Source organism: Phalacrocorax carbo, chromosome 3, assembly GCF_963921805.1.
Source record: "Phalacrocorax carbo chromosome 3, bPhaCar2.1, whole genome shotgun sequence".
NCBI classification, from domain to species: domain Eukaryota; kingdom Metazoa; phylum Chordata; class Aves; order Suliformes; family Phalacrocoracidae; genus Phalacrocorax; species Phalacrocorax carbo.
In genome coordinates this window covers 41,793,598-41,819,847 of record NC_087515.1, presented here as the reverse complement: position 1 = coordinate 41,819,847, position 26,250 = coordinate 41,793,598, and the positions used below count along the sequence as shown (strand labels likewise).

The window sequence follows — 26,250 nt, the reverse complement described above, 5'->3', positions numbered from 1 at the left end:
GCTTTCTCTGAAGCCCAAATGAATTGATGAAGTCCCTACTCTATTGCAAGAAATATTTTTGAATATCAGCCATACCTACAGTGCACGTAATTTAGGAAGCGCTATATTTCCTCCACTTCTTGCTGCAACAGGGTACAAAGTGATCACTTTCCTTTTGTCTCCTTATGCTCACCAGAGAGTAACAAATGTCCCCTAGTGCTGCACAAAGTTAGCATTGACAGTTTACAGTGCATCTGCATTCAAGTCTTCTTGTTTGGTTATGCATACACATCTGCAGTAACACAAATTCACTCTGAAAAGATTCATTAACTATTTGTAACTAGCCTGTAAGTATTTAGTGCTAAACAAATATGGATAAAATAGTGAATAAATCAAATAATGAAGGTTGTGACAGAGAGCATATAACTGACTTAAAATGTAGCCTTCCTGACACCCAGATACAATTGCTGTCTCTGACAAACAGGTAGTGGGAGGACTACTCCATTTTCAGTGTTCTCATGGGCATAATATGGTGACCTGAAAAGGCAAGAGCATAATTCTCTCTTCGCTTTTCTTCCTGTTCTGAATATACAGTTGTAAACACAGCCTGGCAGAAGTGGCTTGCCTTGCTGGCTCCTCACAGATGGATGCAATAGCAGCAGCTGCAACTTTCGCTTGCCTCAAAGAATTAGCAAGCACTGTGCCTCCCTGTGATTTTTCTAGACATTGCATTGCACCTAGATGGCATTCTCTCACCCAGAACCAAGGTTTACCATTCCTCCAACAAATCTGTAGTACTCCATGCTTAGCCTACATTCAAATCATTATAGTCACTTAAGAAAACGTGTAAAAGGAAATAAACACCAATTAAGGCACAGCCACTTTAGTACCATAAAGACTAGCTCTGGACATAATTTCCTTGCTTTCTATCAGATAAATCTCTCAATTTTGAACATTTTGTTTTGTACTTAGATTATGTCTTCTCAGATAAGCTTTAAGCATTACCATCTGTTCTGCAGCAATCACATGTTCCTATCACTTTGATTCAGTTGAATACAAATCCCTTTGACAATAGGGAAACAGCAAAATAACAAACGTTTATTCCAAAAACTGACACAACAGTAGATTGTTCAAGGTCTGCTTTATAGTGGAGGTAAAAGACATGGGGAGACTCTCCTGCACACCTCCTGTCTGTACCCCACACTGTCCAGGCAGCATTCTGACACTGAAGCTTCTTGTTTGCTAAGGATATTGAGTCAGTGTTTCAGCTGTGTTCAGCAGCCCCAAGGGCTGAAAGCTTAGCCAGGGCCCCATGCCCCTGCATGCCTGCTAGCATTTGGAAGCAAATCCTGAGTCAGAGGGAATACACCTTTCTCTTGCAGATATAAGAGCACTGTAGTTACACCTCTCGGCAATCTCTCAGGCATTCTTTCCGCATCTGTCCTCTGCAGGCAACTGGCCCACAGCCACTACAGTTAGCCATTGCAGCAACAGATTTTTCCCTGCTGGTTTCTAGGAGAAAGGCAAAAGCAGAGTTTGTACCCACTATTGTGGCCACATCTATTAAGAAAACTGCATTGGAAGGCTGGTGCATATTATGCAGATATTTGAAGCATTCTTCTACTTAGAATAATTTTGCCATTGGAAAAGACCTGTTTAGTAGAAAGATGAGCCTATTCAGAGTCAAAATGCAGAAGACAGTATAAAATATTTAAGATTTTAAAGAGGCACAAACTACTATCAGAGTAACTTGGAGTTCCTAGCTTTGCCTATGCAGACGATGTATATAATCTGGATGAATCATCGAAAAAGGGTGTATTTGCAAGTCTTCTCACTGTGTCCTCCTCACACTCCTCCTCAACAAGGTGTTACAAACATTGTATCATTCAGAAGGTAATTTCACCTTATTTTCACCCATAGATAATTCTCAGAGGGAATGTTTCAGCTATACTTGTGGTTGAACACATGAAGAGGTTAAACTGCTATATATATAGATATTTATAACTGATTGAAATGTAGGCTATTAATTTATTATGAAGGAAAAATATAGCAATAAACCAATGTACTATAAATTCTAGCTGAATTTGGTATTATGACTCTTCTAATGTATAATTTACAGATGACTGCAACATTTCATTTTCTCCTCTTATTTTAATGGCACTGAAAATTACTGGAATATGAATTTCTATATGAGAACTTTGAGGATGAGAATAACAAAATGCTCAGATTTCAATGGTGCAGAGACAAAAATGTCTTGGACCATGCACCGCTTATTTGCATTTTAGCATCTATTTAAACCTGATGTTTTCTCCAAGTTTGTAAGCTGTTTCAATAGTTAATCTGCAAGCACTTGCTGAATATAAATCTCTCAGAAGCATGATATCTTTTTTCTATCACCCTAAAAGGGAAAGGGGGGATTCATTTTAAGTTTATTGATGATAGAAGAGCTCTAAATAGCATTTTATCTGCAATACTGTACTTGCAAGGAACAAAGTGCAAGTTAAACAAACAGTAACAATGAATGCATTTTCTTCAGGGGTGGTCCTCTTGGCAAATGTTAGCCACATTAAAGTAGGTAGTTATTGAAATATGCAATTAATTTTAAGTTAGAAGTTGAAACTGTCATTCACCTGAGCAGGTGGTGGAAGAACCTTCTTGCATATCTGCTGATTGGGTCCCTGTACTCCAGCACGGTTGTATCCAAGAGGGGTCTTGTTGGAGCATAAAAGGTTCCAAGGCTTGCCTCAAGCTGTGCTGTTGAGTTCAAACACAGCAGCAATGAAACAAGTGAAACTGTTTCAATTACAACAGGTTGCTCATGTTTGCAGTGAAATTCCTCAAACACTGATGAAATGCGATGTTGTTGTAGGAGAGATGAAATTAAAATATGACAGATTGTACAAACACAAATGTGCATATAAACTTTCACTTTGAGGCAGAGTTGACAATGATTTCAAGCAACAAAAGCTGTCAAAAGGATGAAGTTTATAGCACATGAAGGTCTCACCAGCAGTGTACAATTAAAACTGACTCATAAAAGAAATACAGTTTGACCAAGTTTATCCAGTAGAGATCAACTCTCAATTAGCTCTAATCGTGTTTGTCCTCTTAGGCAAACAACAAGGAAGTTCAGTTTTTCAGTGTTAGGTGACAGAACCCTTCTTGTGGTGGCCTTGAGGTCTAAGGAACCTCCTTCGACCTACAGTTCTTTAAAAGCTTTACATAAAAGGGTCTAGAACCCTAAGGGTTTGACTCTCCTACAGAGTGTAGTGGTGGGAAACAGGATAACTTCTCTTGTAATCAATAAAATAAAGCCCTTTTGTTACAGAAGTTCTCTCCACTTTAAATACTTTCTGATTGCTATACTCTACAGCTGGAACTCTTAGGCATTTTTCTACATGTTTTTAATAAAAAACTATAAATAATACAGGAAAAAAATACACAGTATACATTTGTCTCCCGCATCCTTAGCTGAAAGGAAAATTAATGATCAATAATATTTATGTTATGTGACTTCTGCTTGAGAGGTAACACATAGTACAAGTCCTTATAGGTAGAACAGGGAGAATTTGCTATATAGGTTCTCCTTTCAGAGTGAATGTGTAAACTGCTACTGCTAATCAGAACTTTGTGTGGGCTTTAAAATCAAAATATAACCTACTGTCTCATTAGGCAGACAAAACCTCACCGATTTCCTGTTATTAACATTTGTTTTAACTAGCCATTTCTGTATTTAGTGATAATGGTTTTTTATTTCCAAACATAGTTACATTTTATTTTATTAGGCTCGACAGCACTAAATGTGCTAAGAGTACTGTGTTAGGAGCACAAGCAAACTGTTAGTAAATTAGGTTTTGCGTTATCTTAAATCTAGACAGTGAGGTAAGTTGAACTTTAAAGGTATTTTCTTTCAAAGCAGCAGCCAATTTAGATTAAAATTGAATACAGCAGTACCTTTGCAAAAATAAGCCATACTCTCTGGCCATTGCTGTTTTCTTGACAGCATGTTTTGTACTTCTGAAATATTTCAACGTACATGGAATATGAGTAACTACTAGCACAGTTATAGATTCATTAGGTAGCTCAGCTTGATGTTGAAGGCAGAATAAAGACCTCAAAGATAACTGCCCCATCGCTATAAATAAAAGGACCCACTGGGTTTAGCTAATAAAAAAGAAAACAAATTACCATGCAAAATTTGTTAGATTCTTATAGAATAACTCCCGGACAGAATGAAATTCCATCTGCTATAAACAGTGTCAGGGAGCTGCATGGGGGGAAATACACAGACATCTATTTATAATGTGCATATTTTTACAAGAGTTTGTAAACCAGCCCTTTTCATGGGTCCTTTTAAAAGGATGTTTTATTTAGAATTGATATGCTATGTTAGCAATGCAGAGATTTTTTTAATCAGATCCCCCAAAATGGGACAGCTGATGGCTTGGCAGCAATGTAGGACACCTTGGAGTTTTTCTATCATCAAACACACCAGAATCCTAAGTATTCTTTCTTGCCACAAAAGATGCCAGGTCCCCAGCTGTCTGCCTGCTAGACTGGAGGATAACACCTTCACTAAATCAAGGCACTTCAAATCTTGAAGTCTATTGAGTTTCAGGATAGACAGCAAATCAAGAGGAAGGCATCACACCAGGCTTCAGCAGAGACAAGGCTGAACCTAAAATTCATCATTTCTTGTGAGGCAACCCAGCTACTACTGCAGGGGGCCAGAAGATTACAGTGAGGACAAAAGCTATAATCCTAAAGGAGGCAGCAGAGGATAGTGTATTCAAAGCCTTCGGATCTTGTAATGAAAGAATGACCCTTCAAAAGCACCTTAAAAACCATACTAAAATCTCTTGTCCCCAGCTGCAGGAAAATGTCCTTCCTTAAGTTGTTGCTGTCTCAGTATGGATATATAGCAAACATTTGAATCCTATATTAACTAACGTTAGTCTGTAACATAAGCTAAATTTATGTAATGTAAGAAAGTTACAGCACATATAAGATAGTGCTACATATATTAAGTCATGCCTATACTGTATATATATTAAAATATACAATATTTTAGCATCACTATTGATACAAATGAACTAAAATAAAATCAACACTTTGATCCAGATTTTACTGAAATGACTTGTCTACATTTGACATTTGATTATGGAATACCATAATCTGTCTGACTGCCTGGATTCTCACTATTGTCTTCTTTATAAAGTCAATAAATATATCGTCATAATCCAGAGATGAATTACAATGACACCACAAAAGTACATTAAAAATACAATCAGTCCCTTACCTTCTCTGTCTGCTGTAAGTTTTTGTTTAAGAAGGTGATTGACAATGGCACTCAGGCATATGTAACACTGACGACCCATCGTGTTCCAGTTCATCATGTTCAGGACATTAACTGCCTTGTGTATCTCATCATAATGAATGTACTGGTGGATGATTTCTACAAGGCCCAGCTGTCCTCTTGTGATCACACCTTTCACAGGAAATATTAAAACCAAAGATAGTGATATGAGTATGTAAACCAGTAGCTGACAAATTTTCAGCAGAGTTAAAAATAATTGCTGTTCGTTAAAATTAGGAAGTTTAAGTTAATGGGTTTTACTATTAAATTTTTATGTGAGATAGCTTCCTATTATCTTGATATTATTAGACTGAGGGCACTCTGGACAGCATGGAAAAATCATTAGTGAACTTCACACATGAAAGTTGAGTGAATGTGGCCAATACCTATTAGTGACAACATCATGTAATGAAGTTTGTTTTAAACATGGTAGAAAAAGCTTATTCCCAGTTTATCATAATTGTACTGGAGGTAATAAATTCAGGTTCCTAGCACCTCCTTCCTGTAGGGAAATACTGCTGGACAACAGGAAAAAATAGCATTTGTCTCACAGAAAGGTACCAATGTATACAAATTTACAGCAGCTCAAACTTCAAAGCAGCAGTTACTCGATTACTTTCCATAGAATCATAGAATATCTCAGGTTGGAAACGACCCATGAGGATCATCGAGTCCATATTGCAATTGCTCTAGCACTTAGTTTTAGCTTGGCAAAATTCTCTAAGTGAGGCATTGCTTCTGTGAAGGCATGTCATGAAAGACAGGAATATTGAGGGACCTTTGAATTGCAGCTGCGCATGAAACCAAGAACATGCTTGCCATAAGGGGAAAAAAATGAGCAACGCATTGCTCATTCCATGACAATACAATTTACCTACAGCACTCTATCTCTGAAAAGTAGAAATTAAAAGACTCTCAAATTTTCTTGACTTGTAGGTCTCAGCTTCTGAAGAGAAAAGGTGACTGAAAAGGTGCAAAGAGTAATGTTATTTATTGTCTCTGACTACCCATATCATCGTGTGACATAGGCCACACATGGCATTTTAGCAATTCTTCCTTGATTTGGGTCACTCTCCTAGAGTATTCTTTATCAGTACTGCTCCAGATATTAGAAAGAGGCCAGATGAAATTTACTGTTCCCTTCTCTTTAAATAAAAACATAATGTTATTTTTTTTTCTCAATTTATATTCTGATGTGGTTTGTCAAAACTAATTTTAAGGAAAAAATTCTGATGAGAAAGGGAAGAAGCTGAATTTCAATACTGGTATTAAAGCCAGGGGATGACTGAGGGAAAAAGTCTGATAACAGAGAAAAGCAGACCTGATATATAGAAAACATACCTCACAAAATTTTCATAGATGTAGTTGTGAATACTGTTTGTGCTGTAAAATAAGAATTGATAAAAAAAAAAATAGAGGAAAACATCTGACTATAGCTTCATGACAAGTAACCTGCTGAGAACTTGCATATACAGATCTGATGCTTTGGGGGGAAAAAAGCTTACATATTTATTTTTTGTAACAGAGAATTACTTCAGTTTTGTAGTTTCATTAAAGAAAAGACATGGGTTTTTATTGTATTTAACTTTACATTTGCCTGTATTAAAGCCTATGGACATCCTACTGTGTAATATCCAGGTTTAACCTGTGTATGTGTGATCGTATCTAATTGTTATGGTAGGCTTTTTTCTTCCTAAATGTTTAGTGTTTTTGAAGTATTATGTAAGTTGGGCAATCTTCATATTAATCACTAAGTGAAGATGAAAATACTTATTTGCATGCTAATTAAATATAATACTATATTTAAAATGTCTTTCAAGGCCAGCAATGCTGAACCACTGGCACCAGTACCAAGTTTGGCATTATCCAAGATCTGGGTTGACATCAACGACAAGAAGCCGCAACACTTTTGAAAATGAGTTTGGCATTAGACACCAAAAATATTTGCCATTAATTTTTGAGGGTAAATTTAATATGAATCTTTTCCTGAAATAAATCTGGCTAGACAGCATAATGGAGAATTCACAAAACTTGCCCAAAATCATACTATGTCAGCTGGAAGTTAAAAACATATTTGCTTTTTCTCATCGGCACAGTTTCTTACCAGATTTTTACAGGAAACAATTCCAAGCCATGATTTAATTATGATTTTATTTCAGTCCTGAATGCCTGTCTGGGTTTTGCTGTCATGGACCACTACATTTTTTGTAAAATTTATATTTGCATTATTCCTTAAATAGCAGAGAACTAAGGCTGAGGTTGGGAAGAGGGGCTGATTAATCAATACAGCATTGCCTCGGCAGTATAGCAAACTGAGAAGGAGTAAAGCTGAAAACCAGGATGCAATAGAGAACAGCATAATTTTGCGCAGTGGACTACAAAGACGAAGAGAGGAAAGGAGGGACAGAGAGAGCTTTGCCTTCTTCCTAGAAGAGATTTTACAGTAATTATACAGAACGAATTTTAGAATGTGATAACTTTCAGCTGTAGAGGTCAACATCTTCCCATTTGGATGCTTGACTTCTCCTGGGTGGTGCGCTTCCAGGCAACCTGCTTGGGAAAAAGAGGTGACAGCCAACTCACTGCCTAATTGATTTAGGAACGGTGCCCAGGGAGACAGTCCAATTAAGTTTACAAGCTGGCAATTAGCAGGAAAGGCCTCTAAATCCCTGCACTGAGAGCCTGCTTGCCTTCATAAGAACATAAATGTGCTAAAGATAGCAAGGCGAAAGCTGTGCTTTCTGGAAAACTGTTGTGAGAAAACCCCACAAGGGAGGACTGAAGAAAAGCTAGTTAGATGTGGGTAGAGTGCCTTCTGCTTGACAGGTAAGAGGTAATTTAGAGGGTTTTTTTTTTAATGGCCAACATGCACAAAAACATCAAATAGCTGTTATAATTAGTGTTCTGGGGTACTCAGAAACTATTAAACCTGTCATTGAACATAATGCAGCTGAATTATCTAAAAATAAATGATAACTTGTAAACATCTTTTAAATAGCATTTTTGGATAACAATAATCTGGATCAGCTCTTTTAAAACTATACAACCATAAGCCAGTCCAACATCTGTGTTGCTAACATCCTATTACATTAATTTATCTTTTTGCAGTGGCATACTTTGTTAAGTTTTTAAAATTCAGTCTTCCACATGTTTAAGTCTGCAGTACTTTTAGACAGGATTTTTACCCACAAAAGCACATGCATGTCTCAATCAGTAAAGAAATAAAGTAGACTTTCAAACCTTACTGTCACCTATTTTTTCTTAAAAAAGGCTTCTTTCCTAATCACAATAGATTTATACAAAAGAACCATAAAAAAACTCCTGTAAAGATCTACAAAGGCAATCCTGTTTCCTTAGACAGACAATGGGCAGAATGCTGAAATTTCCCAAGATTAGTATATTTGACATGGCTGTCTGCCCTGCTGAAGTATTGGCTTGGTAGTCAGAAGATTTAAGCATGATTGTTTTTTTAGCTCTCACAGTAGGTTTGTACCACTGTAACTTGCCTGACTTGAATGGAATGAACACAGTTCACACTGATGAGCAACTGCAGGGGTTTTATTCTTAGTTCAGCCACTGACTCGTGTAACTCTTGGAAAGCCTTTTAGCTTTCTTTTACTGCTTCTTGTTATTCTGTTTGTAAAATGATGATAGTTATGGTTTTACTGTCTTAAAGTCTCCTTACAGCTAAAATGAGAAGGGCTATATAAATTCTAAAGTTAGTATTATTACTCCTGACAAATTAATAGAGAGACCAAACTTCTCTGAAGGTTATGAAAACCTTCCTTCTTGTGTGAAAAGGCTTCAGGGAAAGAAATGGTGTCACTTCATGTACTGAAGTCAAAAGAACAGAGTATTGGGACAAATATATTTTATAATGGAAAGGACAGTTGCATCATACACACAAAAAACTTAGGAAAGAAAATAGCATTACTATCCGTTATTAAAAATAGCTTATTTTAACTTGTTAGGATTATTACTACAAAATGAATACAATTTCTAAAATTATATACTACAGAGTAAAAGAATTTTTAATATGAGAAATTGCTATGCTTTATTAAAGTAGCAGGTGACATAACGGGACCCTGATCCAGTAACAGATCAGAGTCCTATCTGTCAGACCCCACATGAAAAGATATTAAGTAACTGTGAAACATAACAAGCTCCTTGGTTCACATCTTCAGATATCACTGGAAATACATGCTTTCAAGGCTATTGCCCCATATATCTAAAATGAGGATGTTGCTTTCAAACTACAAAAAACTTGTACAGGCTTTTTCTTAAGAGCTCCAGGTTCAATAGATGTGCTCAGTAACTTACCAAGTTTAAAGTGAAGTACTCCTAAGGGTCCTTTGTCAAATCTAACTAACAGAAGATCATGAATATCTGTACTGTCAGTGCTGGGAGATGCAACTTGAGGAGCAGCCCACTGGATCTGGATGAGGGTGCTAGGCACGTCAAAGTGCTTACTGAATTGCAGAGTTGCCTCAGGTGAATAGTCTTGTGCTAACAGCTGAATTTTAACTGGGGACAGTGCCGTGTCAAAAAGTTGCAGCTCCCCTTGAGAGCTGCCAACCATGAATATGGCTCCAGAAGGGTGGTAGGTTATTAAAGCAGGAAACAGTTCTGCTTGGGCTAACAGAGTCACTTGGTTGTAGGCTTCATACAGAATTATTGATGAATCTTCACAACCCAGGACTAGTTTGTCTTCTGTAACGTCTCTGCAACAACTGATGGCCTTGGATCGTAGTGGTATTCTGGTGATTGCTGCACACTGAATTTTGTTCCTAACACACTTGTAGATGCAGCTATCAGCCATGGGCTCTTTGTCTGTGGAGATGGAGTGCTCTACTGTGTAAACCTGATTAGGCTGATTAGTGCTGAAGCTAGCATCAAGAGGATCCCATTCTGTACGGACATAACTCCGAACCTAAAAGAAATCCAAAACATTTTGGTAGTCATTTGTAACAATTTTTTCTTACTTTGATGATTTAAAAAATAGACTGCTGCAAATATGCTTTCTCATGGGTCAGCAAGCTAAAACAAATAGGCACTTTAGAAAGAGAGTTGTAAAATCTACTGGTTTAACATTTAAAAGGTTAATTCCTTTGATTAAAAAACCCTGCAATATAGTTTGGGCCATATTTGTTTGTCCAGAGTATATAATAGGTTAGCAGAATAGAAGATAAAAAGGGGAAGGTCCTCAAAGTGTTGGTAAGAGGAAAAATGAGCATCTGACCAATGTAAAAGAATAACTGGTCATTCACAATTGGGGTGGGGGAGAAATCCCAGAATTTCTGAAAAATTTATGATAGGTCACTCTGAGCATCACACATAGAGGATTTTGGATCATTTGCTCTGGGCCATGGTAACAGATAATATTGCACTGTAGTTGTAGAAACAATAGCATGTTTGAACAGTGCATACTACCAAACGAGTAGGTGGTAGATGTTCTTTGGTGCCAAATAGATGCAGAATAAATGAATTTGTGAGAGCAGAAAAGGGGGACCATTTAGGGGTACTTTAATATTGAATGAACTAGAAGAACACAAAGGCAGAATATGATACAAAGACAGCAGCTGGCAGAGAGCAAGAATTTGTTGTGTGGAAACATACACATAAAATGATGGAGGCAATAATGGAGTGAGAGGTGTTGTACAGGACTCGAGCAGGGGAGAAATACCAGCTGTAAATAAGTTACAAATTAGCTTATGTAAAAGCTGTTTCTCTGAAAGAAAGAGAAAACCAATGTCTCCAGAAGAATGAGAGTAATGGAAGTGAGTTGAAACTTGCTGGTGTTTGTTCATGCAGAAATAAAGAGTTAAAGGAAAATGTCAAGCTGAGCCAAACCCCGCCCTCAGGTATACTCATAGCATTCTTCCCACTATAAACTAAAGCTGCTAAGCTGCCACTAATTTTGAAGCTCCTTCTTTTCAGTCCAGGTGGTATGCAAGTACCATTTACACAGAAAGGGGTAACAAATTTGATTAAAAGGCAGAGAGAGGACAAGGGAGGAAATATGGACATTTCAGGTTGAAAACAGAAATGCACACATAATGTTAAAGCAGTTTAAATTTTATTTCTGCAGATCACAAGACCAACTGAACATATAATTTAGCCTTTCATCCTGCAAAAGAGAAGAATAAGAAGTTCAGATATTTTTTTTCTGCATAGCACCCATTACTTCAGAAGCAACAGATGAATTTACAAAAAAGTTATTTGGGATGTTGATCAGACCGATTAGGATATTTTGTTCTGACAGTTTACTTATTTTGTCAGCAAAAGGATTGCTCATTAAAAAGAAAGAAAAAAAGAAATACTGCAATTCTGTGGCTGCAAACCAGCTGCCAGTTAACAGAAGTCTTAGCTACTTTAAGGTGAGTAGTTAGGGACATGCAAAGAACCACCCAATGCAAAAGCATCTAATATAGAAGCCAATGCATCCAACTTGTGAAAACCAGGTAAACTGATTACAACAGAGTAGTGATCAATGAAAATATATACCAAAGAGGAAATAAAAGATTAAATTACTTATGTAGTCTGAAAGACATTTTCTCAACTCCTCCTCATTGGTGACCTAGCCTCTGCAACCAGTCATTTATGCCCACAAAATGTGCAGCAGCTACCGCGCAGATGTTAGAACTGCTGAAATGTGTAGCTTGTTAGGGTGTTAAATTGCACAGCAAGGAAACCCGTAAAAGAGGTTATTGTGGACAAAGGATTACTGTGACTCTAACCCCAAATAACGACAAGGTGAAGTGTTATTGTTCATTCTGCAGTTTTCCCTAAGAGTATGTATAGAGACCCAGGTAGCTGCCTTTCAAATATGTGAAATAGAAATCTTGCCCAAGCAAGTCTTCAAAGCTTCCATAACTTCAGTGAAATGAGCCTTCAGGCCCTCTGGGACTCAGATTTCTGTCTTCCTGTGGCAGGTTTCAATGCACTGCATTATTCATCTACATATTTTGATCCAAAACCAGTGTTCCTCTCTGGACATCTCCTCACAATCTACAAGAAAGTAATGAAAGTCCATGCCATAATCAAGCCTATGAGAGACAGAAGACTGAAAGCACTATTAAATTCTGAAGAGAGACTGGCCTTGAAGGTCGGTCAGAAAATAGAGAAAAAAGTAAAATATGGATTTTAGAAGTCCAGGGACAGACTGCTGGAAAACAGCAATGGAAATAGTCACAGAAAAATAAATGTTGTCATTCGATCATTTCAGAGTCAGAAAGTAAACTGAACCCAAATAATAATTCTGTTCTGCCTTGTTAGAGGAAAAGTGGGACAAAATGTTGCTCAGTACTTTGAATTTAAAATAAAGTAAAATCTTACATTTTGGAAGGCTAATTTAATGAGCCTTGAGATGAGAAGCTTCCTAGTTTCACCTAATTTTGAAAGCAAATCCTTGAAATAAAGTCTGGGGTAAGGCTGGTTGCTGTATAAAATATGATTCTAAACTATGAAAAAGTTCCTGCGAAGAGAGAAAGACTATTTGCTGGATTTCACAACACAAGTTTTGACATAATGTTTAAATAAATTAGGTGTAAAGGAAACTTTTCTGGACACTACTGTTCATATTCTGCCTGAAAACAAGAGAAACATTTCTCCTTAGATTGGAACAATAAGCTGCTTCTCATGCATCAGTGGCCTCATGTGCCTCTTGGAGGAAGAGTACCAAGCCAAGAGACCTCTTTGTTCTGGTTTCCAGTTTCACCGAATGTAGCTGGTATTTGGCACTCTGAAGGGGAAAAAAATGGATATTCTCTTTCATCTAAGAGGGAAGGTTTGAGTAAAGTAATTTCTCTGTCAGAAATTACTTTTATTATTAATTCTTCATGCCGCTGACTGGAAAATTAAAGCAGAGAAACATACAACTACAGAACATGTTAATAAGGCTAAGATAGTGCTTCTGAAAAAATAAGTAGTCTAACAATCAAAACATCTTTTTTTCCAAGATGATAGTACTCCGTTACCTGCCAATTGTTTTTCTATCTGGTAAATAGCCACATGCTATAAACGCAGTGCACATAGTGCTTTAGCAGTCCATTCTCATGAGCAGTAGTTCTCTGGAACGCTAAAGGGGAATATTAAAATAGCAATCTACCTTTAAACTAACAAAACATTTGCTTGGGGAATGGGAAGATAAAAACTGAAGGAGTTCCCTCAGAAGTGGGTAGGGCTTGTGGGGGAGGAGACAGGGCAGCAGATATAAGAAGACAAAGCTGTAATATCACATGGTGGGGTGCGCAATCCCATTCAATGATAAGTGCTTTCCATAAATCTTGAACTAAGCACTTAGCCTTGGATTTCAAGGGAAGATTTCTGGAAGTACTTCGCATGAAGTAAAACCAAGTACTTTCTGTAAAATTAAAATTATTTTTTTTTAAAGTCCTTTTAGTTTTGTGACAGATACGCTACAAAAATACAGTAAATGTATGTAAATATTGTCCACATAATTTATGCATATTTCTCTTATTCATGCGGCAGTCACACACCACTATGGCACATTTATATTGTTTTCCCCTTGCAGTACTGCCCTGTGTTCTGCACCAGCTATTCAGCAGTATGAGGGATACTATGCATGTCAAGTTCTCAAATCCTAGAGTCAGAAATCATAACAATCCAAGTAAAGGAATCTATTAATCTTTGTAAATCAGGGGACTGAATTATGCTAGTTAAAATACTTTCTTTCATTTTACGTTTGAAAGAAATAATAGCACTAGCTTGTGTGGGCAGTATCACTCTTCTCAATGCAAATCTTTAAACACTTAAAATTGAAGTATTTTGCATAGTGTGCTGGGAAAGGATAAAGTCCACATATCAAAACAAATAAGAGTTTTAACTAGCAGTTCTTAAGCAGAAAATTGGCTTACCAGGCAGATAAAAGAAGAAAACAAAAGAAACAGAGAAATAAGCTTGCTGTGACTGAATTGTGTGTCTTTCAGATGAGAAAAATGTTTGATTTATTTTACGGATGTTAGAAAAATGCTTATTTAATTTCACACAGTGAGACTCCAAATAACAACAAACGCTTTAATTAGAAACGTAGAGTGGGAAGTGCAGTGCACATGAGAGTAAACCAGTTTTAAATACAGTACTGTGAAGATGGAAGAAAACCAACCCTATTTTTAAACATTTCTAAAATAAAAATGCAAGGTTCCTACTCTAGGTTACTTATTTGGCTGCACTGTATTTACAGTCCCACATGTTATCTTACTATTTAGATCTTCAGCCAACATTTATGCTTATTTTATTTCAAAATTTATCATCGTCATCTTTATCCCATATTATTCATTGAACTTTTAACCCAATGTGACATCAAAGACTTTACATGCTTTGGTATATGTGTGTGAGAAGTATTTCAGTTATTCAGTCACACACCATAGATGTTTTTCTGAATGCTACAGTAATTGTAGGATAGCTCACTCATAAAAGATCTGCTGTGTTTATTTCACAAGTTTGAGGCACAATGTGGAAGCAATAACTATTAAATATTATCTCTTGGGAGAAAGAAAAAGAATATTCTCTCTCAGGCAAATTATTTCTTCCACCAGATTGAAGTGTAATTTCAGTGATTCACACTAGCACTAAATGGAGTGAAAATAAACATGGCAAAGACAAATGCAAAATACTACAGTAACTGAGCCCTGGCATCATCACCTCCTGTTAATTTATGTTTGCAGAATAAAGTTCATGTTGATTTTAACATGACTTTCTCTCAAAGCATTTAATCCAAGGATGATCAGATCCTATTTATTCATAGCAAATTGTTTGAAATTATTTCTGGAAGATTCCTCTTCTGGTTTTGAAACCAAAATACCAGCATTATCTCCACAGGGAGACAATTCAAATAACATCCTTGATCGTTGGCACTTTAACAAAGAAGAAACAAACAAAACCCAAATAATTAAATAAATAAATTGGAGGATGGATGAATTTACTGGAGGAAACAAATGCACGCAAAAAAGCAGACAAAGGTTCAACAGACAAATACTCCTGCAGCTACACACATACTGCACACCAAAGCAAAGTAATATGTCAAAGAGAAAAGCACTTTTATTTCTTCAGGAGACAATTCCTCACCAAATCTTACAGCATTCAACATAGTAAACACTGATCTCAGAAAAGAAATTCAGGAAGCAAGTCAAGATTTGCAAGGAAAAAGTTCTTCCTATTTTCAGAGGAACAACATCTACCTTTAGCCTTTATAGTAGCAAATGTTAAAACATAAAGCCATATGGCACAATTCAAATAAAATTTATCGTGTATTTAAAATGTAAAATCTATTTCCTCCATTAAGTTGAAAAGCTGCTGAAGTACACAGTACCCCAAACACTGTATGTGCAATGTGAATCATCCCAATGCAGAGCATGTAGTTACAGGATATTATCATGATGAGGGGTTAAGTTGCTTTGTCCCAGAGCTATTCCTGTCCTCATCCTAATAAGCACTCTCCTGGTAGGCAGAAAATACCACTCAGAAAATTATTCCAGGAAGGAATTAGTATCACCTAAGTGTCCCGTTTACCTTTGCTCTGCCACAACAATGAGAGTGTCAGTAGCTGGCAGATCTTCTTGTGGTTTTCCTAAGTCAGCATCAAGGTGCTGTAGAATGGCTATGGGCAGCACCCATTAATTTCCTTGGGCTTGGTTTACTTTTTCATAAACCCAATATGCCAAACAGGTCTTTATGGGCTAGACATTCAGCAGTTCCTGCTTTTCTCTTAATTCCAAATAATAATGCTGCTTTATCCAAGCAATACTACTATTTTCAAGTAAAATATTGGTGGTATTATTTTACTATACTTCTTTTTGATAAATGTGCCAAACGGAATCAGTTCATGCTTCTCATTGTTCTTCTGCTGACAATAATAATTTACTGGGAGAAAAAACACATTATTGGTCAAATATGATAGATATGGATTTACTTTCACGCATAAAAATGGCATGTCATGTTTTTATTCCAGGTCTACACCTGAGGAACACTACAAATAGCAAGGGGGTAGAGGCAAAGAGAGGCATACTTACAGAAACACTATTTTTGTGGTGTCTGACCTAGAGATTAACTGTTTAGAAGCTGTCTAGAAACGCTAACTATGTTTTTGCTTGTGTCTAAGCTACCAAATGACCCTCAGAAGTTAACGGTGTTAAGTTAAATTTCCCCTCCAAGACTCTGTAGGGGAAAAATGTACGTCATTTAATTGCAGATTGGGGGTCGATGCTACTTCTAGAGCTGCTGGGTTAGGATGTCCCCCATCCACGCGTCCGAATTTAACTACTGCCCATAAGAAGCGGTAGAAAAATCAAGGAAAAAAAAACCAAAACCAAACAGTACCATAGGTTACATGTCATGGATACATAGGGGAAGCGTATAGGCAGAGTGTCTTGAGCCTTACACAGCAGCCCGCTGAGCATCCAAGAGTTAAGTACATGGAACAGACTAACTGACAACCAGCAAGACAGTTTGTTATCTATAAATTACTACATTTTCCATAGCCCTTGCATAGTGCTTGGTATTTTATTGACAAATACAGAAAAATAAATTTCATCTGAAGGTCTTAGAATTAAAATGGAAAAGTACAGGCAAAGAATCAGAAAAGGGAAAGCAACTGAACAGTTACATTCATCAGTTCTCATTTAAAAAATAATTTTCTTATATTTATATTACAATATGGGCTAAATTAAAAGGATTATGACTTTAGGCCTAAAGGTTCAGTGAATGCTTATTATCATTATTGTGTTAAGCACCAGCAATGTGCTTGGTACTATACTAGACAGCCTCAGCCCTGAGCAATTTAGAGTCTAAACCAGAAAAGGATAGAATAAGGTGTATTGAAAGATGCAGAGCAGTGCTGTAATTTGGAAATCTGCCTGCAATATATAAAATGAAATGGAGAAAGCTTTAAACTGACAGGGTGGTTTCTGTGAATTTCTTAGAAGAAATGAGTCTCAAAATATCTCAGGAAATAGATTGCAAACTGCTACGGTGGCATTAGGGAGCTTTCTGGAAGACATAGGAAGGAAACAAAAGACATGGGAATGTCACTGTCAGAACCTCGACATACGGAAGTCATGGTAAGAAATAAGATCTGAAACGTTAGTAGGATGAAGTTTCACAATATCAAACTGGCATAGGGACTAGGCTGAAAAAACTTAAAGAACAGATGCACGTTTTAGTTACCAGAGTAATTTTTATATGTGATTGGGCATAGCTTCAGGGGGAATTGAGAACTGCAGGTGTACATCAGGCAGAGTAGAGAGATGAGTCAAAGATGACCGCTAGTGGAGAGAGGTCAACTGAAAAGAAGTAAAGAAGGCAGAACTGGAGGTAATTTAAACTCAAATTCTACAGTGATTAATGACCGAAGTAAGAAAGAAAAGCTGTCTCAACTACCTTTTCTCTTTTGCTTTCAATATATAGAAAATGCCAAGGGAAAGAAAACCTCACTGAAATTATTATAAGTTACCAAAGTAATAATTCCAAGACATTAAAACATTTACATCTTCCCTAATTAAAGAGAACAGGTTGTTGTTTATAAGAGCAGCTTATTCTAAAGTGTTATTTAGTGTATTTCCCTACAGGGAAATAGTCTGTAATAGCTACTCCAGAACAGCTATTCTACAGCTGATCCTTGAGTTTGTGCTCTCCTCCCACAGTCAGTGTCTTTTTAGTCCATATTAGTAGTAGCTTAAGCTAAACTGAAAATAAAACTCTAAATACAAGAGCATCTATACAAGATGCTAGTCCAGAACAGCTTTTACATTTAAAATTCAGGCTCCAGTTCTTTTCAGAATATGCCCAGATAGCTTCATTTTTAAGTTTTTACCTAACATAGGAAACTGGATTCAAATATTCTTAAATAGATGAAATAAAAATGAAATAGATTAAATGAAAACATTTACTTAAAAAGGTAATCTTGTAGCCTTGTTCTAACCTTGTAGCTTACATTCCCACCTGTAGATGAGGAATTTTTACTTTAACAAAAGAATGGGCCCCATATTTGGTCAATACTTATAGCAATAATTTAAGCAGCATCTGGGTGTAGCTAGATTTTATAGTAAAACACTTAAAATAGATGTAAAATGCCTTGCCAGTTAACATTGCAGACAATGTAAAATAATTGCATTAGATTAGCACGCAACAGCTACAGTTTCTAACTCAGATTAGAGTTTTCTAGTGGTGCTCTGACACTTTTATTTTCAGTGTTAGCAGCTCCAAAGCTATTCCATTATACAGACTTAAATTCCTTGCTATGTTTTTCAGATTGCCAATTTTGACATGAAAATAGTAAACATACTACATAAGGTGCTTTTTTAATTAAATAACGAACCTTTGTTTTTAAGACTAGAATGGCTGATCTTACTTTCTTGTATTTTTCTCATATCTGTTCTTTATATCTACCTGAATATGCATTTAAGTTGAATAGTTATTTCTTTATCAAATCTGAAAAATCATGTAACAAGAGAGTTCAGCACTTTACCTCCAACTTGCCATGTGCACAGCCTAATAGCAATAGGTTGGCTCTGTCCCTCTCACAGGAAATAGGAGACCAAGGCCATGCTCCATCACTAGTTGCTGACCACCAGCAAATGACCGTATCTTGCATACTGTTTATTGACAGGTGACGTTTCATCCTTCTACCTTCTGGTCCAGGTATATCAATATAAGAAATCTGATGGAAGGAAAAAATGCAGGAAATATTTGAGGTGATAAAATAGCACAGTAGGAGCAATTGGGCACATTTACCTTGGATGTGTGGAAGAGAATGTATGTATACACGGAGGACTGTGTACATATATCTTCATATAGGTTGTCTGTAAACGTAAAAAATATCTCCTCAGACAGAAAAAGGCATGCTTACAGTTTTATCTATGGGGAGAGGATTGGGAAGGAAAGGAATGTGAGTTAAGAAGGAATTTACTGCAATGACTCCAATCAATACCAAAATGTACAGTCATGGTTGCTTGACAGCATCGACCTACACTTAGGATTTAAGCTTACCCATATTAAATGACAAGTTCTGCAAAGCTGACCAGGGAGCTAAGGCTAGTGTTTAAGACATAATCATATATTAAATATATTCTACAGTGTTTGAGCAAACATATATCTTTCTCTTTCCTCTCTAAATTAAGGAATCCAGATACAAACATCCACTTTGCAAGAGAATATATACTTTTCTGCATAATGTGGATGAGCTACAGCATCATGCGTAAAGTTTATGCAGCTCTTGAGAATTGTGCCTCTTTCTCAGGAAGGATTTGTGGAATTTATTATTCAAACTCTGTTATTTTGGAGCATGGTTATTTGAAAACATGAGCAGTGCACCATCTGGGTGACACATGCCAAGGAAATATAGATTGCACCGCATTTCTGCTTAAGGAATTAATGGAAGGTTGATAGCTAGGGGAAAAAAAAACTATCTTGCCATTGCTGGTCAGCAATAATCGAACCACTTTCTGGGGATTAAGCGCATGGCTAAGCCTACTGGACCAGACACTAGCAAAGGGCAGGGGGTCTTCTTATCAGAGAAATGCTTCTGGAGCCAGTCTCACTACATGACAGATTGCTTTCATATTCCTGTCTGCAAGGCAACAAAGGATGGCAGTAATGCGATAATGCCAGAGTGCAATGGGTGTTAAGAACCCGTTGCATTTATGTATTGTATTTAGTAAATAATCAGGCTCATCCAAACTGTGATCTCACCACTCAACCAAGGCCATTAAAATCAAGGTTAATGCTTTAATAATCCTTTGCTGTTTTTTATATGGTCAAAAAGAACCCTTTTCTATTTGCATGGTCATAATATTAGTGACCTCTTCATCCCCTGAATACACATCAAAAGGAATTGAAATCAAAGTAATTACCAATGTTGTTCTCTCATGGTAAACATTTAACTCCTTGTACTGTGTACTCTTTCAGTAAATTGAAATGGATTAAAAAAACCGCAGATGGGAAAAACTTGCAAAAGGTCAATATTTTCAGAATACCCTGTGTTTTACTTGTCAAAACATTATTCAGAAGTGTAAAAATAAAGCATGCATAGAAGTTAACAGGTAGCTGATACTTGAATTGAAACTACATATAAATAGTTAATTTGGTGACAACACATTTATTAGGATGGAAAAACACAAATATTTTCACAGGTATCAATTAGTGCTGTACTGCACCATTAACATTTCATACCAATTTCATATGTAATAACAGCCACAAATCTTTTGTAAACCTTTATGTCTTGCATTAGACATGGCACTTTCAAACATGGACTAATGCCACTGAGAAAAGGCAAATTGTAATAGTTGCTTTTATATTTTGCTTGTCTTCAAGACTGTAGTGATTCATACAATCAGTCTTCCCTTCTTTTTTCAAAGTGTAAATAAAATGCAAGGTGGTATCATTTAGAAAGGAAGAGGATAGAGAAAGTAATTCTTCCATTTAGGTATGAACTGTTTTAAAAAAATGTGGATAAATATCAAACTGTGAGGAGGAAAGCATGGTTGACTTGTTCTTATTATTAATAGCACTCTGGCAGTCCAGTACTGCCTAGTCTTCCCTGCCAATTTTGCCCACCATGACACTGGACAGTGAACAACGTGAAGTTGCTTCTGCCCAGGTACCAAAGAAATTACAATGTAAAGAAAAACTTACAGTTACAATATATGAGAAAAATTTAATTATGTCATTATGTATGATTGTAAGCAAGCATTTTCCTCATTTTAGAAATGGGAATTTAAACTGAAATACTACATATGCTTCTCAAGGCTACACCAAAAGTCAGAGGCAGAGGTGAAGGCTACACTCAAATTTCCTGAATTTTAGCTCCATATTTTAATCCCATGGTAGTTTTATACCAGTGCAAGCTTCCTTTAAATTCAATTTCTCTTGGGGGGGGGGAGGGGGGGGGAAGACAAACCAACACTAAGGAACTGTTTTTTCTAAAGCTGTGTTGTTACAAGATTGCACATTTGCAATTGAGGACCATTGTTTCTTTCGTTACTACTGATAGCAATACCACTGTTGACTGTGTCTGTGATCTTTCAGCTTTTCTAAGTTTGACCAAAAGCAGCCATGAAGAACTCTAATTCAATGCAGAGAGCTGACATAATATTATTGCAGTAGTGAATAATACTTTCCATTGGCTCACACCAGTTCAGTTTTGAAGATAATAAAAATTATATTTAGCTGCCTAACTAGCAAGCCTCACACAAAAGAACATCAAATTTTAAAATGCAAATGCCTTTTTTTGGCTGGCAAAGAAATAATCCATAGTGATTCCCACTGATTTCAAGTGAAAGCAAAGTTAACACTGAACATGGAGGCATTTCTAGAAGCTCAGCTGTGTCAGCAAAGAACTGAACATAACAACCCTATTAAGGAGTACAGCAGATATTTCTGCTTTCCTAGGGCAGAGTTTTCTATGGATTAGGCTTTCCTTCTTTCCCAAAGAAAAAAATGTTATAACAATTATATCCAAAATGTGCCCAGCAATACCCAGAATGAAAATATATTTTATAAACATAAATTAAGTAAGGAGTATGGCCCTCACAATTAAATGATGAAGGCAGTCTTAGCTCACCACAGCTTCTTCATTAAAGTTTAGAGCTATTAAAAAAAAAACAATCCACCAAACAAACAAACACACACCACACACCAGCCTTCCTTCTAAAGCACAACCTTAACAAACGCCACAGGTCAGGCACAAGTACGCATCATTTTAAAGTAAACTATGTATCAGCTCAGTTCCTGGTGAACAGTGAACTGTCTCAAATCCACGTTATAGAGGTTGGATCAATCTCACAAACACAAGTCATTGCTGAAAAGAGGCCCTGAACTGAAACAGCCTGGAAAATGTATTAGATATTCATCCTAGCAGAAAGTATTTCTACCGAGCAAGTTAAAACATAATATGGCAAAACTTAAATTAAACCCATCCTTAAAAACTTGCCTTGCAGATGCAAACTCCCATATATATGAGGAAGCAAATTACTGAGTTGTCATGGGGAAAATATTTGCTACCACAAGATTGTTTTCCTTAGCATTTATCCAGTCTGAAATAAATACAAACTCTCTCTTTTGCTTTCTACATCTTTCTACCTTTCTTGGGCAAAGGCTTGTCTATTCTTCATTCTTCCAGTGAATTGGATGCAGCCTCTTTCCTACTCTGTCTGTTCAAAGTTAATTGCCTTTGGCTGATTATTTTTTAATACTGGTGTATCGCCAAGCACTCCTGCCTAAGTTCAGCTACTGCCCTGATGGCAAAGAGCTTATGGTCAAAATAAGTTATGTCTACACAGCCCAATCTATTCAAGACACAGTGTAATTCACCTTGAGATGAGCTGGTTTCTACTGACATCCAAACCACCTAGTTTAAAGCCAGCTCAGCTATCTCTAGACTACCTTTCAGCTACTGCTGTGACTGTGGCACATCCATACATAGTGGGCTGGAAAAATGGAGTATTTTATTCTTTGCTGTGTAAGTAGCGAATTGAGATACAGAGGCACCAATTCACTTGCCTAAGGTCACATCCATACATTGTCAATGGTGAGAAACTCAGCTTCTGTATCTTGATTCCTAGCTCAGTGGCTTAATTGTAAAACCAACTCTCCCAACAATATGATTACTGTAACTAGAGGGAAAATTAAGATTTCTGCAAAGAATTACAAGTCTTGGAGCTCAGACAGATGACTGAATTATCATAGCTTCATGAATTCGTGTATATCAGCTGAGCCATAGTAATTGACCATGCGTGCATTTTTAGCCCACAGCAAACAAGAGGTAAAACACATTAGCTTAAATCTTTTACACTGAGGTTTACCATTACAGATTTTGCTTCATGCTTGTTAGATGCAGAGAATGTGCAAAGGGTCAGTTACTGCTGCACAACTGACACAAGGTAATCTGTTAAGCACGGGTAACTCAACTGTGTGTCTGAGCCCTTAACCTAAATACAGTAGAAAATTGGATCCCTCTTGGCACAGTATTTTAACTCATTAACTCAGAATGCCATGTAATTTTTTTTTTACTTTTCAATAACTGCCATGTTTAGAATTTGAGCTGTCCTGATCAGTTATATAAAGGTTTGCAATTTATACTACTATATGATATCAGCAAGTACCAGTGATTCATGATGTAAAGTTACTGAAAAATTTACAGTCACCATTGACAGCTATACCTTGAAGTCCAAACAAGAGAGTTTTTCCAGTCTTTTGTTTACATCAGGAGAATCTACCTTCTTTGAAAACTGAATAAAGCAGAGCTGGTTATGGTCCTCAAATGACAAGATGATGAAATTGTCTGTAAGAACAGCTGACAAACAAACAAAAATTGTCACCATTGTAATACCTGTTTCTAGTAACAAAACAAATTACTGAACCATCCACTGAGACATTGCAAAAAGCAATTTTTTTCAAGACTGTGTCAAATATTACACTGAAGCCTCTGTAATCTCCTAAAAGACATCAATGTGTCATCTTGCCAGGACCTTTTTGGAAATGAGAAATAAAGACTAGGGAGTACTCCAATTACACAAACCTGAATAAATTATCTCATATCAAGTTACAACTACATTCAAATATATGTTTTATGCCCTTCTGCATTAATTTTCATCTTGGTTCAGCCTTCCTTTTCTTCTTTTTCTTATGGTAACACCCACCAGTATTTTGGAAATGCACCTAATACAGCATTGCTTGTGCTAAGGATGATAAATGCAAATTAGTACTTGAGGTGTATCTGATAATTTGACATTGTAATGTGCCCGGTGCTGCTACAGACATCAAGGAGGCCATTACGTACAGGATTATGCTTTAGAGGGGTTGTTATTATTAATTTATTGAAAACTTTGCATGGGAATACACAAACAATACATGTAACCAAGATAGAACAGACTGGAAAAGTGCAGCGGAATCCCCGCTGTTATCATAAGGGGGTGCTAGACCAAGATAGTTTGATATAAAAGTGAATAACTAATTTGACAATGAAAATTAACTAGACAATAGTATCTAGGATTTTTCCTAAGTGTTATCCAATTATTGAAGCAATGCCCACATTTAAAGAGATGGCTGAGAATGAATTGAGTGAGTCATCAGGGTAACTAGCACCTGCTGACTGAAGAATTGTTAATGAGAATCAGGTTTAAATTAAAGCTAGCAAGCTGCTTTCAGCAAGTAAACTCAGAAATATCTTTCAAAAGGAAAACACCAAGTGAAATGGAACCAGATTTAAAAACAAACAGAACCCTGCGGAACAACCCCTAAAAACAAAATAAATGCATTTGTGACTAATATCCTATATTCTTAAATAGATTTTATATATCCTTAAGTAGATCAACAGTTTAGTCTTACATATATCAGTGTAAACTGGCTACTCAGCTTTGCTTTGATTTAGTCTGATTTACAACCAGTTTTATTTTCCAATAGATGTGTACTGGCACATCTCTGAAGTATCTGGTATGCAAATGCTAAAGGGAAAAGTTTAAAGCCAAATAATTGCCTTTGAAATGTAACATTAACACTAGCTTTTAAAAAATAAAAAAAATGGTGATAAACTATCTGACACAGTGAGTTAGAAGCTATAACTGAGATCCTAAACACACACAAGAATTCAAAGCCACTGAGTATAGTATCCTCAATATGTACAGAGTTAAAATATTTTTATATCCTCACAGATGTAGTTTACATTCAAGATGACCTACAGCACACCTCAGATGCTTCTGAAATTTGTTTTGGTTGAAGGAAGGAAAGCAGGATTCAAAGATCCCTGGGCAGGTGTGAACAATACTAGCAAGTCCCTTGATTTTCAGTACCCATGGCTGTCTGGGGCAGGAGTGGAGAGCAGATTGACGTGAATGCAACTATAGGCACAGTTAGACCGTTATTCAGAGAGTACCCATATGTTTCAGAGTCAGACTGACCTAAAAATGCAGGCAGTGTAGTTAATATTCTATCTACTAGTACTGCAAGACCTCAGTGTGACAAAATAATTTAGAAAATGAGAAATACTATTTTCTTTTAGAAAAGCAATTTTTCTACAATTTCTAATTAAATTTATTTTTTAATTTTGCCTTTAAATAATAAAAATCAGGAGAACTTTATTAGAGGCAGGAGGATTATAAATGCAATCTTAATTCAGAATTTTGTGGACACAATCTGACCTTTATTCCAAATGTTAAGAGAGCATGCTACACTGAGTTTGAATTACAACATTTCATAAGTAATTTTGGGAGATTGTAATCTTATCCATTTCTACATATACAATACATAAACTGTATAATACAACAATTATTAAAATAAGAGCCATTATTTTTATACAGACTTCTTATATTAAATATCAAATTTCTTTTGGCCAACTTTATAATCACAACCCTAATTCCAAGCTAGATTTGGAAAGACATGCAATTATGTTGAATTATGCCTCAGTTCTCACATAAAGACAGTTCAGTATAAAAATTTGGATTTTGAACACTATTTGTGCAGGTAACAAAAGTATCTTCTTGTTGCTAATGAAAAAACAAAGACGTATTGCAATGACAGGTATTGTGGGGTTTGCTTTTACTGAATGGAAGCAGTCCTGTTTCACTTTCACACCGGGGTATTACAAAACATGGAGGTTTAAGAAATTGTTGAATAAGTGAAAATAAGAACAAACCATTATATAATATTATTTATAGCAGTTTGTGTGGCATAACTGTGGGAAAACATATTCATTGCTTTATTATTGTAGTTGTCAGCTTTTTTAGTTAGCAGTATTTAAAAAAATACTTGTATATCTATGGCATATTAAGTCAATATAAGGCAAGATATGGATAATTTAATTATATATTAATTATTTATTACTTTTTTAAAAAGACAGTATTCTAAATAAGTTCTGCAAACAACTTCAATTTGGGTATAACCTTAGCTTCCATGCTTTCCCACTT

General features: G+C 36.3%; 1 protein-coding gene across 3 annotated transcripts in view; it reads right to left on the bottom strand.

The window, feature by feature from the left end:
* Positions 1 to 26,250, bottom strand: part of WDPCP (WD repeat containing planar cell polarity effector) — a 156,857-nt gene that overhangs the window by 64,892 nt on the left and 65,715 nt on the right. For all 3 annotated transcript variants that reach the window (XR_010372112.1, XM_064446682.1, XM_064446683.1), the window contains exons 9-13: positions 23,509 to 23,642; positions 18,819 to 19,010; positions 9,656 to 10,265; positions 5,279 to 5,467; positions 2,610 to 2,733 (exon numbers count right to left, since the gene is read on the bottom strand). Coding sequence is in view for 2 of the 3 variants with exons in the window: in XM_064446682.1 (XP_064302752.1) it covers positions 2,610 to 2,733; positions 5,279 to 5,467; positions 9,656 to 10,265; positions 18,819 to 19,010; positions 23,509 to 23,642 (1,249 nt within the window). In the remaining variant the exon portion in view is untranslated. The remainder of the gene's footprint in view (positions 1 to 2,609; positions 2,734 to 5,278; positions 5,468 to 9,655; positions 10,266 to 18,818; positions 19,011 to 23,508; positions 23,643 to 26,250) is intronic.